Source organism: Orbicella franksi, chromosome 8 (genome assembly GCF_964199315.1).
Source record: "Orbicella franksi chromosome 8, jaOrbFran1.1, whole genome shotgun sequence".
In the NCBI taxonomy this organism is placed as follows: Eukaryota; Metazoa; Cnidaria; class Anthozoa; order Scleractinia; family Merulinidae; genus Orbicella; species Orbicella franksi.
In genome coordinates, this window is record NC_138152.1 from 21,626,972 (window position 1) to 21,641,304 (window position 14,333).

The window sequence follows — 14,333 nt, forward strand, 5'->3', positions numbered from 1 at the left end:
CGCAGAAGGTGCTCGCGCTTTTGAAGACCTTGGATCTTTAGTGCGCCAGCTTAGCGAACTCGGACTGGGAAAGGAATCAGATGCCATTAACACCCAATCCTTGAAGACTGCCAAATTGTATCTTAAAGGCGATTTCAAGGTAATAGTTGTTGTTGCTTTTTTTTGGAAAACTAACCTTGAAATATTGTAGGACTGGGACAAAATCTGTCTCGCGGTGGGTTGCTCAAATATCACTTTGAATATACCTTTTAAACATAGATACTAATGTTTATTTTTTTTTTCTAATTCATTCTATAGTAGTAGTTCTGTAAAAAGGCAGTAAAACGGTTATCTAGAAAAAATAAAATTAGTCCAATGGTTCTCCCATCGAAAGATCAGGCTTTGGTGAGGGAGAAGGGGATGGCGAGAGGGGTGGGGGGTGGGAATGGCCAATTGATGGGAAAAGTGCCTTAGTCACCTTTTCCATTTATTTTTTAACGGTGTTTTATTTTAACCGCACACGATTTTTTTTCCTCTATTCTCTTTGATCCAAGGCCAGCTGAATATGTACCTTATTAGTGTAGCGATCTTGGCAATACAGGTATGACGTGTAATGCATTCAAATGCGTTCCTTGACAGGTTCACATTACCACCAACTCTGACGTAGCTAGTCACTGCAGTGTGTTTGCCCTTAGCGATTGTACCAACCCAGACCTTCGGCAACAATGCGATCACCGACACGAAGACTTATGCGAGCAGTGCGAAAACCTAAATTCTACGTTTGCCGCCATTTCAGAAGCCGTAGCCAGGTCGCCGTTTCACGCGGATGACGACAGAGACAAAGCTGTATATCTTACCAATCACGCCACGCTTGCCATCCAGTCATGGAAATGTCATTTGTTACGATTAGCTTATAGCACACCAAGACCAGGCTCGCCTGGATATCATCGTTGCCCTCAACCAAGAAACGGTTTTCATTGTAAACGACTGGGCAATGAAGTTCTTGCCGCAGAGGTACCGAGACTCCCAAGCAGACTGGTTTGGCAAGCGTGGTATATCCTGGCACATATCAGTCGTATACCAACGGGTAGAAGGGGTCCTACAGTAGCAAGGGTTCATCCACGTCATCCAGTCATGTAGCCAGGGAAGCTCTGCAGTCGTAACCATCATGCACCACGTTCTGACCACACTTAAGCAGGAGCACCCGGAAATCAACACGCCCTTTTGTCGTCAGGATAACGCCGGGTGTTACCATTCTTCTCGCACAATCCTGGCGTGTCGACATGTGGGAACACGTTGCGGAATTTGGATGGCATGCATTGATTTTAGCAATCCACAAGGGGGTAAAGGTGCGGCAGATCGATTGGTTGCGCCACGCAAATTCCATATCAGGGTATACATAAATGAAGGACACGACGTGTGCACTGCAAATGACATGAAAATTGCATTGATTTCTCATGGAGGATTGGAGGGAGTCCGAGTGGTTTCCATGGACACCATTGCCGAGACGCAAGACACGGCCCAGACAGTAGCAAGTATCAAAAAGCTGAACAACTTTGAGTTTACTTCAACAGACACCGTTACTTGTTGGCGTGCATATGGTGTCGGTCCTGGTGATGTAATCAAACTGGATGTATCGTCTTTTAGGTCTTCGGGTGAGTAGCCAAATATTGTAGACATAATGTCACGATTTGTTCTACGGACTGACAAACTCTCTTATTTTGCCGTTACTACGGTGTTCTTCACAATTCGACCTTAATTAGATACAATAACGAGTGCGGAAACCTCCCTGATTAATAGAGTTAGGTAGAGAGGGACTGAGGGATGGGTAATGCTTTTCAGTAGTACCTCTTGAACACCTGCTATTACGAATAACAATAACTGCATTGTTACTTGTTCCTAGATTGAAATATAATGTGGATGCGTGTCTCATCATGTTTCAGAACCTAGTCAGAGCGGACTAGTGGCAGCATTTTCCCCGGGAGACTTCAAACCTTTGGGCAACAAGTCGACCAAAGCCACAACTCCTGAAGCCAGCGCGGAGGAAATGCAGAGTGTCAATCCAGAGGAGAGCAACAAAGTTGCTGGGGCTTATTCATGTCCCTAGGATGGGTGCGTGCGCATCTTTCAACAGGTATCGGCGCTTCAAAACCACTTGTCCCTCGAGAAATGCACACGGTCCCCTGGGAGACATACTGTGATAGATCTAGCCAAAATGGGTTACAAGTCAGCCCTGGAGGAGGGCGCTGGCGTTTTACCAACCGTAAAAACCTCAACGCTTTCCCAGGATTACCCTATTGCTGCTGCCAAGGAGGGATGGGCTCTAATAGCTGTCAAAAAAAGCTTATCAGTTCAGCGATAAACAAAAGTCCTACCTTTTGGCTAAATTTCGTATCGGCCAAACAACAGGCCGAAAGCTCGATGCGGAGGTCGTTGCTCGTGAAATGCGCCGTGCTCGTGGCGTTGACTGTCTGCGCCTTTTCCAGTCATCAGAACTCCTTACAGCCTCGCAGATCGCCTCTTACTTTTCACGTCTTAATGCTGCCGCTCGCCAGCAAGATATGAATGAGTTAGATATCCAGGCATCAGAAGGGGAGACAAATTTCACTGGCGCCAGAGACGTGGCGGTCACAGCAAGCCAGATGCAGCATCCCATTATGACTTGTATGACCAGTTCCATCTTTGCTCAATGGTGAAAGGTGATACCTTGAAGATGCTCAAGTTACCAATGCTGCAGCGTGTATGCGAGGGCCTGGGTCTAGATATACTACATCCTCCCGTGCGCCGGAGAGCTCCGTACATGGAACTACTAAAGGACATAACACAGAACTGTTCTTGTCAACAATGAACAAACCTTACGATCCACAAGGACTGTACTGAGGCCTGTTTACAAGAAGGGAAGGTACCGTATCAGTAGGGTTATCCTAGCCCGAGTTAAAGACTTCGGCGTGCATAATCTCTATTAACAGTTATGAAAAAACAAACAATGAAACAAACAAACAAATAAACAACAATTGTTCGCATTTTAGGCTGTTTAGCTAGGACTAATTTGAATGTGATACCAATTTTTGATGCCAACTTTATCATTTGAGACACCAGCTCCTACTGACATTTAAGATCGCAAGTGCCGACCGAACTGATTTCCGTTTCGTAAACGATCGATGCCATTTTCAACAGTCGATGCCTTCATTGGTAGCCAAGTCCTTTAGAATGGACGATTCCATACCCGCTTTAGTTTAAGCCTTGACAAGTTAGAAACTGTGGTTATGATGATGGAGTAAAACGCACTCACCAAATGCTTAATTGTTTGTATTCGCACTGGTTTGCTTTCGGTTAGCTTTTATTTGATGTTTGGGGCAACTCTATCATTAACGTCTAAGAAAGTCACGTTTTATGACTTAATTTTCGCAGATTTGGCTCCGGGTTCGATACTAAGTGGTCACTTACAAATTTATATTTTCCTTCATGAGTATAGAAAAATTCGTTGACAGTTAAAAAAAAATTTCTAAGCGTCGCGAAAACGGCAACGACCGTTTACGAAACGTGGAACTGCTTCGCCTTCGGCAAAGTAAACATTGGTGAATATCAACAACAACAAAATAACGGATTAAAACATAAAAAGACAGACGCAATTGTTCGTTTGCATACTCGTATGCGGGCGTAGTTTTAATAACATCGATTGTGAATCGATTGACTCAAAGAGTTCGGCAATAAAACAAACGAGCGAAACACTACGCAAAATAAATTCATCCGTTACCTTTGTTATATCGTTGTTGACTTTATTTACAGGTGTCATCATCCTCTTAAAATGAGTAGCTGTAGTTTGAAGCAAAACAACTTTCCGTCAGATCTGACTTGCTGGCGATCAACGTAAACTCTGAGTTTACGATTCTTAAATCCCTTCAATAGGAGTTTTTGAGAGGATTTTTCCTCGAAGGGCAGAACAGTCATTGTAAAAATTCTCCATTATTTCAAATATCCTGGACTTGGAGGGATGCCTCCCCAACAAATGCAAAATTCATTCAGCAACTGTTCGCCATGTTTGCTTGCCGTGAAGGCAAAGGTGGCGAACTTAATATCCAGGCCTCAAAAATGTTATAATCACCGCTTGGCGCGGTGAATATAACGTCATATAAGGAATCGCTCAACCAAGCCAATTGCTGAAAACACATTTTTCAGCTTTGCAATTATACTAAATCACAATATCAGGGATTAAAAAAACTCTGAATTGTTCGCTGTTAGGGCTCTAGAGCTAAGACCGAGAAAAGTTTTTGAAGGCCTGAACGTGGTACCAGTTTGGAATGTCTACTCTTATTAATTTTACTTTGAAATAGCAAAAAAAATCGAGTATTTAGGTACTTGAATGTACAAAACACTCTACATGCAGATATTTGAAATCTCAAACGAGGAGGTATACCAGGACTCTGATCTCTCGGTCTTTTATTTGTTAGAATTCCCTCTCGCATGATCTCCTTCTAACTTCTACTTCTTCCACTTCTCCAGCTGCTTTTGCTCAAATACTTCACTGAAAAATGCACACGTACTTAAATATCATATCGGTAGCTATGTTTGGGCCACATGGGACGACTGTACTTGGTGGATTAAACATATTTTGTTGAACTAACCCAAACGCTTTCACGCGACTTTCAACAGCGAACTATAAAATTCTTGAAACAAGCAATAGAAACTAAAGTTTGGAGACCAAGAAACCTAATCAGGATCTTTGTGGGAGATTCAGGTCAAGGCCAGTAGACAAACCCAAACATGACTAGCGATGCGGTTTGGAGCTTAAGCATTCTAGATAAACTTTAATATAAACAATCTGAAGTCATAAGACTCACTGTGTGGGGAGTCGTGCCTTAGAATCACAGGACTAACGAGGGAACTACAAAATAATAGACATTTGGCGATCACAAACCAAAATTCTGAATTCTATAAAAAAAATTATTGAACATCATAACACAAGCCTAAATATAGCCTTATCTTTAATACGCGCCTACCCGTGGGAGGGAGTGTGTGACGGAATTCAATGCTGAATCATGTGGAAGGTGTGTATGGGAGAGACCTTATAGTTAATGCTCGCCCACGTCATAAATATTTAATAACAGATTTTGGCCTTGAAATAATTTGTAAATTAATGCATTTGTCTTTATGTGTCATATTCCTTTTGTAGGTACTTGTCCTATAACCAATTGCAAAACTTATCGTCGGGGCTTTTTAATCATTTCGCTTGGTTAAAACATGTTTAAGTAGAACTTTTACGTAATCTATATGTTAGAAAATATAGAATTCCAGAAATTTAATTTTAAAATTGGTGTGACGATAGTTCTTCTAATAGGACACTGTCAATTCGTGCTTTTCGTGGCAAGAGATCATAGATTGATAATCACTTGATCGTGGTTAAGTAACTTAACTGGGGTCCAAATGTTTGCAATAGAATGATTTTTCCCACAGTAGGAGTCTTCTTAAGTGGCCACGATTGTCAGAGAAAACCAAAATCAGGACCAAAATGGCAGGACCAAAAGATTGAGGTCGGCCGTTCACCTTCAACTTTTCACATTTACAGCTATCACAGCTATCCGAAAAGATTCACAGCCTTTACAGTTTCGGAGGTAGGCGTTCGTGTTTCTTCGAGATATCACCACATCAGTCATGATTTTGGCCTAACAAGCGGCCTAAAATAGCCCAAATTTCGGGCAACTATAGGTAAGCCTTGAAGATACTTTGTAAAAATTCCAGAATCTCTTATTGAATTATGATAATATATATCTCCTTGTTGGTTGACTGCGACATATTTGAGGTCTTTCGATTGAATTTGACGGTTTTCAAGGGGTGTCAAATCTCGCTGCTGAATCAATAATGATCGAGCGTGACCCAAATTTAAGCCGTTTTCAGCGAGTCGTGTTTCAAAAATGTGGCAGTTTATCTCTAGAGAAAAATATTTTTGTGATAGTCTTTTACACTATTATCAATATCCAGTTTAGTTAAAATTGGTGTCTGCAGGCAAATCGGAATAACTGGTCTCGCAAAGTCCGAAAAAACTCATTAGTCAAAAATATTTCCCGCCAAATGTTCAGCGATTCCGACTTTCTGCGATTGTTAGCCATGATTTAATGTTAGATCTGCAAAAAAAATAGTCATTTAGACTACATAATAGAATATTTAAGCTGTGAAATCGATATTAACCTATGTCAATATTTCAAACTCAACAAATTCTTATCATTATCTAGGCTAAATTTTCCCTCGAAAACTCATCGCGCAGAGTGCCTGCACATCAATTATTATTCATAATCAGCGAAGCGGTAAATTCAGGAATGCGAACGAGTGTTCAGTAGGTCAGAATGAAAGAAGGAAGGTTCCAAATTGTCCAAGTTGGGTTCACAAAAATCGCTTGTCTGATTTCCTGTATTCTAACACAGACTTCGGCAAACGGATTTTAGAAGAGAAATGATTAAACTGGAATTTGAGCCTAAACCAAGGGAGATTTAAAAAGTATAAAGGCTATGCTTTTGAAAAAAGCAAAACCGGAATTTTTAGTGTGAGGGCCGTTTTCAACATCGATTTATTGAAAATTCAAACTGCCTTGCAATTTTCGTCATGTGGCAAATGGACGATGGATCTTTTCTTAAACAAAATCCGTTTTAAGTTTGCTAATTGTTGAACGACAACCACTCTCCCGTTCAGTTTGAAAACTGCCTGGTCAAGTCACGTTTGAAAATGGCACGTTGCAGGTAAGCAAGCCATTGTATTTAGCTCAGGACAGAATAACAATAGCTGTCAAAACTAACAATGCCCATTCAAGGCAACGATTCAGTTGTAAATTAGTTCCTCTTTGCAGGGAATTTAAAAACTGGTCTCCGGCAGAGTCATTAGTCCCTAAAACTATGCGAGAGATCGAGGAAAGTGAAAAGTAAGGATGGTGGTGACCCACTCATTGTGAAGCCCGTGGGTAAAAAGGGTAACTTATTCCAGTGTTTCTGCAGCACATACAGAGCACTTGAGATATGCCCGACACAGTTGCTGTTGCCGACGACCAAGGAGTCCTGTTTAAATATTTGTATGCTCTTCGTCGAATGTTGAATAACAAGGTATCCAAAGGCATTGCTGGCGTAAACCTCATCGCAGCCATCGAAACTGGTCTAACGGTTTCAGAAAGGGTACGTCTGGAGCAAAACGACGTCTGCAAAGCAGCAAGACGAAAACAACAACCAAGTCAAAAGTCCTTGTTAAGTGTACTTACCTCTGCCACCCCGTCTCAAAGACCAGTCTTGCCCAGTCGCCCGGGTACAACAATGCCGTCTACAATCATGGTAGCTGAATTTTTTCCTGGTTCCAATGAAAATACAAACAAACACAGACCAGGGGCTCGCCATGGCCGCATTACTAGCAAGTGCAATATACACTCTATGGGTGGTCAGCTTCACAATCAGCAACTCTCAACAGCTATCCTTTACAGACGACGCGAAATTTTACTGGCCAGTCATTTCTACACTCAACAGTTCCCGGTTTTTAGTCGGAGCGGTTTGTCATTACAACTAACAGGCAATGCAAACTCTACATTTCAGCCACCATGTACTGCAAGTCAACAAGTTCAGCAACCTCTGAGTGGTGTACCATGGCACTCGGGAATGTCGCCTTATCGTTACACGCTTTGTGCTCGACCCAACGCTGTCAGAAAGTGTTGTGGCTGTGGGGAAGATTCTGTGCAGAAATACAGAACTTAGCCAAATAACATTATTGTTAAGCATGTGGATCGTCGACTAAACGGTCACGACAATCAAACCAGTGAGCTGATTTTCAACGCCGACTTCTGTAATACATACTACCATCCAATATGTAGTCACGTAAAACGGAAAAATCCACTCTTTAACGGCATGGTCCACGTGGAATGGAGCGAGTACCTTACCATGTCAACCCAGCAGAAAGGAGGAGTTGATGTATATATGACCTTAACATTATCTTTAAAGGACCATAGGGTTGTGCTTTGGTAGAAGTCCATCATAAGACCTCATTCAAAACTGGCACCAGCCAGTGAAATCAATAATTGATAAGTAATGGTAATCGGACTCCCACACAGTAGGAGTCCTATTTGTTTATCACGAGTAAGATTATATGATTACAGACTGAATTGGACGACACAAAGTCTTATTACCAATTAATGATCGATAAAAATAACAATACCCGAGAAAAGAAGAATAGCCAAGTTATATGAAGGAAAGGGAAAATTTGCATTAAAAGACTGACAAAGGAAGCCTAAATTCTGAATTTTGAAGAAAGCCCCAATTTAGGAGTCTGTTCACTGTTTCTATGGTGATTTAAACCAAGGTTGTGATTGGTTGATTTATACTCCAACTTTCAATGTTATTGGTTTATTGAACTGTTCGATAACAAATTGTCCGATAACAACTTGGCAAGTGAATTAGTGGAACGTATGAGTTTTTTAAACCAATCACAATCTAGGAAATTGTAATTTTTATCATTATAAGTGATATCTGTTGATAAAAATCAGTGTCAGTTGATTAATAATGGATATCAATGACCGATGATTTACATGCTTTAGTCCTAAAGGCTGTCAACAACCCCAACAACAAACTACTACAGGCACAATAATTATTACCTTTTATCTCAGCTGCAGACTAAGGGCACTTATCAGATCCACCATGATCAGCCACCGCTTCCTCAATGACCCTCTTAGCTTGATGGCTTACTGATTGGCATCAGCTTGCAAGCTAAAAAGTTCAATGACAAGGAGAAAATAGAACCTATACATGTAACAAGCTTAGCCATAATTGTTTTGTAAACAACGCAAGAATTGCACCACAAAGAGAAACCTTTGGGTGTCAAATGGGAGTCTTTCCTATACAAGTCCCTTACAATTACATAAACCAGGTGTTATAACAATTTAGTTAGAGTTCTAGTCAGGTTTTTCCTTAGAGCAAGCCCTCACAACATTGACACTGACATTGCATTATTACTGTGTTAGATACAAATTGTTCATGGATAAGTGCAATGTTATGGCTGTCACAGAACCTCTCATCCAACTTGAGGCCTTCAAAAGCTTTATTCCCTTTCAGCGAGTTGTACATCTTTTTAAAGTCTTGCTGTAATAAACAAGGAAAACAACGAGGCTCCTGAACTTTCTTCCCTGAACTGAGAATATTCAACAATATCATTTCATGGGCCCAAGTTGGATACGAGGTGATAAATAACAAACTAGGCACATAGCGCCAATTTTGTTATAATCGCCTCTTATCTAACAAGGGTGAATGAAATAATAATTTATTGTCCGTTTAAATTCTTCTATTACCCATTCGATGTGAATATTTCAGTTTGATCTAGACAGGGTGATGGTATGAAAACACAGGAAAATCTGGTCACTTTTTCAAGTTAATGAAACATGTCAGGAAAGCGAGTGAGACAGCATTTTCTTTCTAAACATTTTTTGCATATGAGTCAAACACAAGTATAATGGTTGGTAAGAGGAAATGGGAAGTGGCCGCTTAATAGGGGTTGGCCACATAATAGGGGTGCATCAGAAATTGGCATCAAGCTCAATTAGTAGAAATGTCAATTTAATACATGACCTGCTTTAGGCAGCATGGAATCACGTAAAGACAATAAAAAAAAGGTCAGTGGTCATTTTAATTCTATTTCGGACTGTCAGTATCTGTCATTGCCTTTTCCAAAACAAAGACAAACTACATGTGTTAAATTTTGGTTTGCCGGTTAATAGGGGTAAAGACAATAGGAAACCCTCATCGGGAGAACTAATAGGTGGCTGCAGCCGCTTACAGGTAAAGATGGCCGGTCAATGGGGGTTTTCTTGGCAGTGTTACATAATCAGCTTATGTAGTTCTATTTATTCTGTCACCTTTTAGGCATAGTCGTAATGCAGAGTGTTTGACAATTAGTATGCATTGTCCCGCAAGCCCAAATATATGCAGAGACGCTTCTGGAACTTTCTGAGATTTACATAAGTATAAAAACTTGTAGGTTTAGCTCGGCATTTCATTCATTATTAGTGTGTGTGTTCAAGCAATAAACTTTTGCCAACCGGAGTAGTTAACAGGCAGTATTTTTCTGACAACAATTTTTTTGACTTTGACAAGACAAGTGACCGCTTAATTGAGGTTCAAATGTAGAAAAGTATTATTATCCCCCACCTTTCCACAAAGAGTCATTACCAGGGCCTCTAGTTTTTTTTTTCCCTGACTACATTGTTTACAATGCTAACAGGATGCTTTAATTTAAACGACGATTGAATGTTTTTTTGGACACCGCACCTACGTAAAATGATTGAATGCGGAGAAAGAAAACGATATAAATTAAACTTAGGGTTACCGAATGATTAGCGGAGCAGAGCAAATAAGTTTAACTTGTTGTCACGATTCACGGACATAAGACTTAACCTTGCTAACTTGCATGCATTTTCTTTTCGTTTTGCTTGTAAGACATACCGATATAATATACTTACACGGCACTGTTGCGGGATTTGGATATTCCTAGATCTTTTTCTGCTTCCCCTTTCAGCTCCTGATTTAGAGCTGACCGCCATTTTGAATGACGTTTCCTGAAGCATCTTTCGCTGCTCGTATTCCTGCGCTTCCATTGCTTCTCAGGCGCATATTTTCAGTAATAACTTTTTCAAGCAGCACAATATACTGGTCGTCCATTTTGCCGACGGAATAGGTCAGGAAGCAGGTCGCGAAGTAAAAAAATGAAACCCTCACACAGCGACACAGTCAAACGCAACGGTTAACAGATCGAAAAGGACGCGCAACTCATGCAAATATCACGTTAGAGTCGAATAGCTAAAGGTAAATTCGCGGTCTGGTTGGCTATCGAAGAGAGGGTATTTAGCGTGGAATTGCACTTGTGCATGAAGGGATATTGCTGAGTCGCGAGCAAAAATTGTTGCCATCATGAAAACAAACAAGTAACTCGTGCGCATGCTACGAAAATATCAACTTGGAAATGAACAAATTTTCAAAAAAAAAAATAGGTCCGCAAAGCGTACTTGTGTGGGCTTAGATTTACTTTTATTCCATTCAGTTAAACGTCAGTATTCGGGAGTTATTGTACTACAAGTAAATAGGCCATCACTTGAAAGATAAAGGTATAAATTTAAATAAATAAGGTAATAATGATTTTTAGGTATCAACATAGGCGAGGTGTTATTAACTTTATTGAAGACTATATTGATCAGGTACAAACCCCAAACAACTCTGAGGAGATCGATAGGCTTCTAATTACAAAAGAGGCTTATTGGAGTGCTCAGCTGTTCTCTTTAGCACCCCATGGTTTAAATAAAAGAAAGGAATTTCATTCGAAAAATATAATTTGTTATATTTAATTTCCTCTCCTATATTGTACGTTACTGATTGATCGCTCAAAGTCCTTTTTCTTGGATTTTGTCAGCCTTTTAGGTGTTGATTAGACTCAAAGGCCCTGTCAAGGGATCTTATTATGATTAATATTATTTAAGGGCCCCTCCAGGGATTTTGTTGCTAATTTGCCCTTTCAGGCTCCAAAGGCCTCGTTTTGGGATTTTGTTACAGTTGATGTTTTCAGTTATATGTAGGGGAGGGTTTTACTTTTTCCAATGCTTGCCGCGTTGCCTCTTCGGTTATCTTATTCGTTCTAGTCAGTTTGGTTTTTTAGTTTTTAGTTTTTATCTCTCATACTCTGCCGATTACTTTCATAGTAGTTTGTTTTCGATTCATTCTATATTTTTTTGCTTTGTTGATTTTGTTTTTTGTCCTTGGTTAATTAGCACCACTTTCTGCTCTTTCACGTGATTTTGTACTTTTACTAGTTGTCACTTGTAATTACGTAATCACTAACACCTTAATCTTATTTACAGCACGTTTTTATTCAAAAGTTGTAATAACTGAAGAAGGTCTCCAACCGAAACGTTTTTATTAAATTTTTTAATGTTTTTTACGTCAGAAGTTGTCCGTCCTCACAATTTTTTAACTTTCTACGTTTGTTTATGCGGCGAGGTTTGAAATGGGAATGTTGGCCTGAGAGCTCTGGTAACGATTTTTTATATATATCTGACTGGATTCGCAAAAACATAGCCATAGAATTTTACTTGTCACTGATAACCTTGATACAATTCTGTCCTAGACCCAGCTTTCCACGAGGCTTATCGTAGCTCAAATAACAGCAAATAACTCTCCTGTATGCCTTTTAAGGCTAGGAAGACTAAATTCACCGTCTTTTCGTTGAATCATGAATTGCACAATTTAATTAAGAGTGCTTTCAACTTGAAATTGCAGTCTAAAACATCACGAACGTACAGATATCAAAACCGCGGCGGAGAGCTAATCTATCGCTTTCTAAAGGCCTGCTTCGTTATAAATGGACTAAACAAGAGCTTCTTACATCGAGAATCGATTGAACCTCAAACAAACTAGGCCATAGTTAGCAGTAAGCGAACACTCAACATGTTGTCGTTACGTCAATTATCGCTCGGAAGCCACGCAAATAAATTTCTTCCACGCTAGCGAATCACAGACAGTTCTGATAGTTGGCTAAGCCGAGAACGCCTAAAATTGATAAAACAAGGAAATTCTACACACGATCAGCGCTTGAACTCATGTTCTTCACTCTGCTCGTGGCCATGTTTTGCTCGCAAATAGCAATGTCCCGGATGTGCTTCAATTTTGTCCAACGCGGAATGGCACATCCAGATTTCAACAGATTTTTTCTAAGTCTTTAGTTACATCAAAGTTCAGAGTAAATAACGCCAACAGCAGCTAGAAATGTCTAGTCCATTGCACGTCTAAGCCCTAAATTGATGTGGCTAAAGATTTTTGCTGTCTAAAGCAAGCACAATATTATCGCCACAGGGCAAAGGGCCTACTGTTACGGGACTAAATGTGACCCATTAAGTTTACACATCTTAGAGCCAGCCTCACGTACGATAATGGATCACGCTTGCCAGGATATCGTTAGACTTGGGCCTTCATTGGACTTAGAGATGTCCTCAGGCAGACTTCCTTTAGACAGCAAATGCAGAACAATAATCGGTTGGCTCCTTCTCAGAGTCACCGCGCGAACTGAAATTCAGACGAGTGTAGTCTGGGCTAAACTTAACACCGGTTGAAAAGGGGAGGGGGGTGGAGGTAGCGATGAATAATGAAAACAATAGATAAATACATGAAGCATGCAGCAAGAAGTCCTCTACATTTTATGCTAGGTAAGATTTAGAAGCGGCCTCCATAAGGAAACCAACAAAATAAATTAATAGATAATAATAATAATAATAATAATAAATACATAAAAACCGCTTGATTTCTTTAACACCGTTTTCATAAATCTAGACAAAGGGCGTCTATCAAGAAGCGCTTAACAAAAGCGGATACAACTACAACCTATCATTCAATGCCACACCGAACCAGACACCTCGCCCACGAATAAACAGACAACGAAACATCCTGTGGTTTAATCCACCATACAGCAAGAACGTGGAAACAAACGTCGGTAAATGCTTTCTTTCACATATTGATAAGCACTTCCCCAAGTCTAACCCACTTCATGAAATTTTTAACCGCAACACACTCAAATTAAGCTACAGCTGCATGGGTAACATCAAAATAATCATATCTAACCATAACAAAGCTGAAATTAACAAATCCACACGTACTAATGACCAAACGAAAAATTGCAACTGCCGGAAATCTACCACGTGTCCCATGGATGGAAATTGTAGCATGGAAAGCGTAATTTACCAGGCCGAAGTCATCACACCAACCACGAAATAGACATACATTGGACTCTGTGACACTACATTCAAATTAAGATATCGTAATCATGTATGTTCTTTTCGAAATGAGCGGTACAAACACGCTACTGAACTAAGTAAATACATATGAAGCCTGAAAGATCAGAACATTAAGTTTGACATCAAGTGGCGCATAGTTAAATAGGCTAGGTCTTATTCGAATGTTACCAAGAGATGTAATTTGTGTTTGTGGGAGAAATTTTTCATCTTATGTAAACCGGAAATGTCGACTTTGAACAGCAGAAATGAGATTGCATCGTGTTGCAGACATGCTAGGAAATTCTTGCTGAAAAATGTTATCATCTAATTAGCGATTAAGATCCCGCGTGACGCGCCACGTGACACGCAACACATCTAGTATGTAATTGTATTGTTCTGTATTTTCAAATATCTTTGAATGTAACCGTTTTTTTCTGGCAGTCGCCTGATGATTGCCTCGCATGACGCATGAAACTCGGAGTAGCGATTAAATGACCATATAACCTAGCTCTTGAGTTTTTACTGTTATTCCCGCTCTAGTTCAGCTATTGAGCACTTTGTAGTAGATGAGAATTTCACTCCATTT

General features: G+C 40.1%; 2 protein-coding genes and 1 pseudogene across 2 annotated transcripts in view; all 3 read left to right on the forward strand.

Moving 5' to 3' along the window:
- LOC145494240 (uncharacterized) overlaps positions 1-190 on the forward strand; it is a 2,260-nt gene extending 2,070 nt beyond the window's left edge. Inside the window, exon 1 of the mRNA XM_081473691.1 lies at positions 1-190. This exon is cut by the window's left edge and continues 2,070 nt beyond it. Within this exon, the coding sequence (XP_081329817.1) occupies positions 1-190 (190 nt within the window).
- The window catches only part of LOC145495443 (uncharacterized), a 132,368-nt gene that overhangs the window by 65,865 nt on the left and 52,170 nt on the right, over positions 1-14,333 (forward strand). The window lies entirely within an intron of this gene.
- Positions 355-1,802, forward strand: LOC145494241 (uncharacterized; annotated as a pseudogene).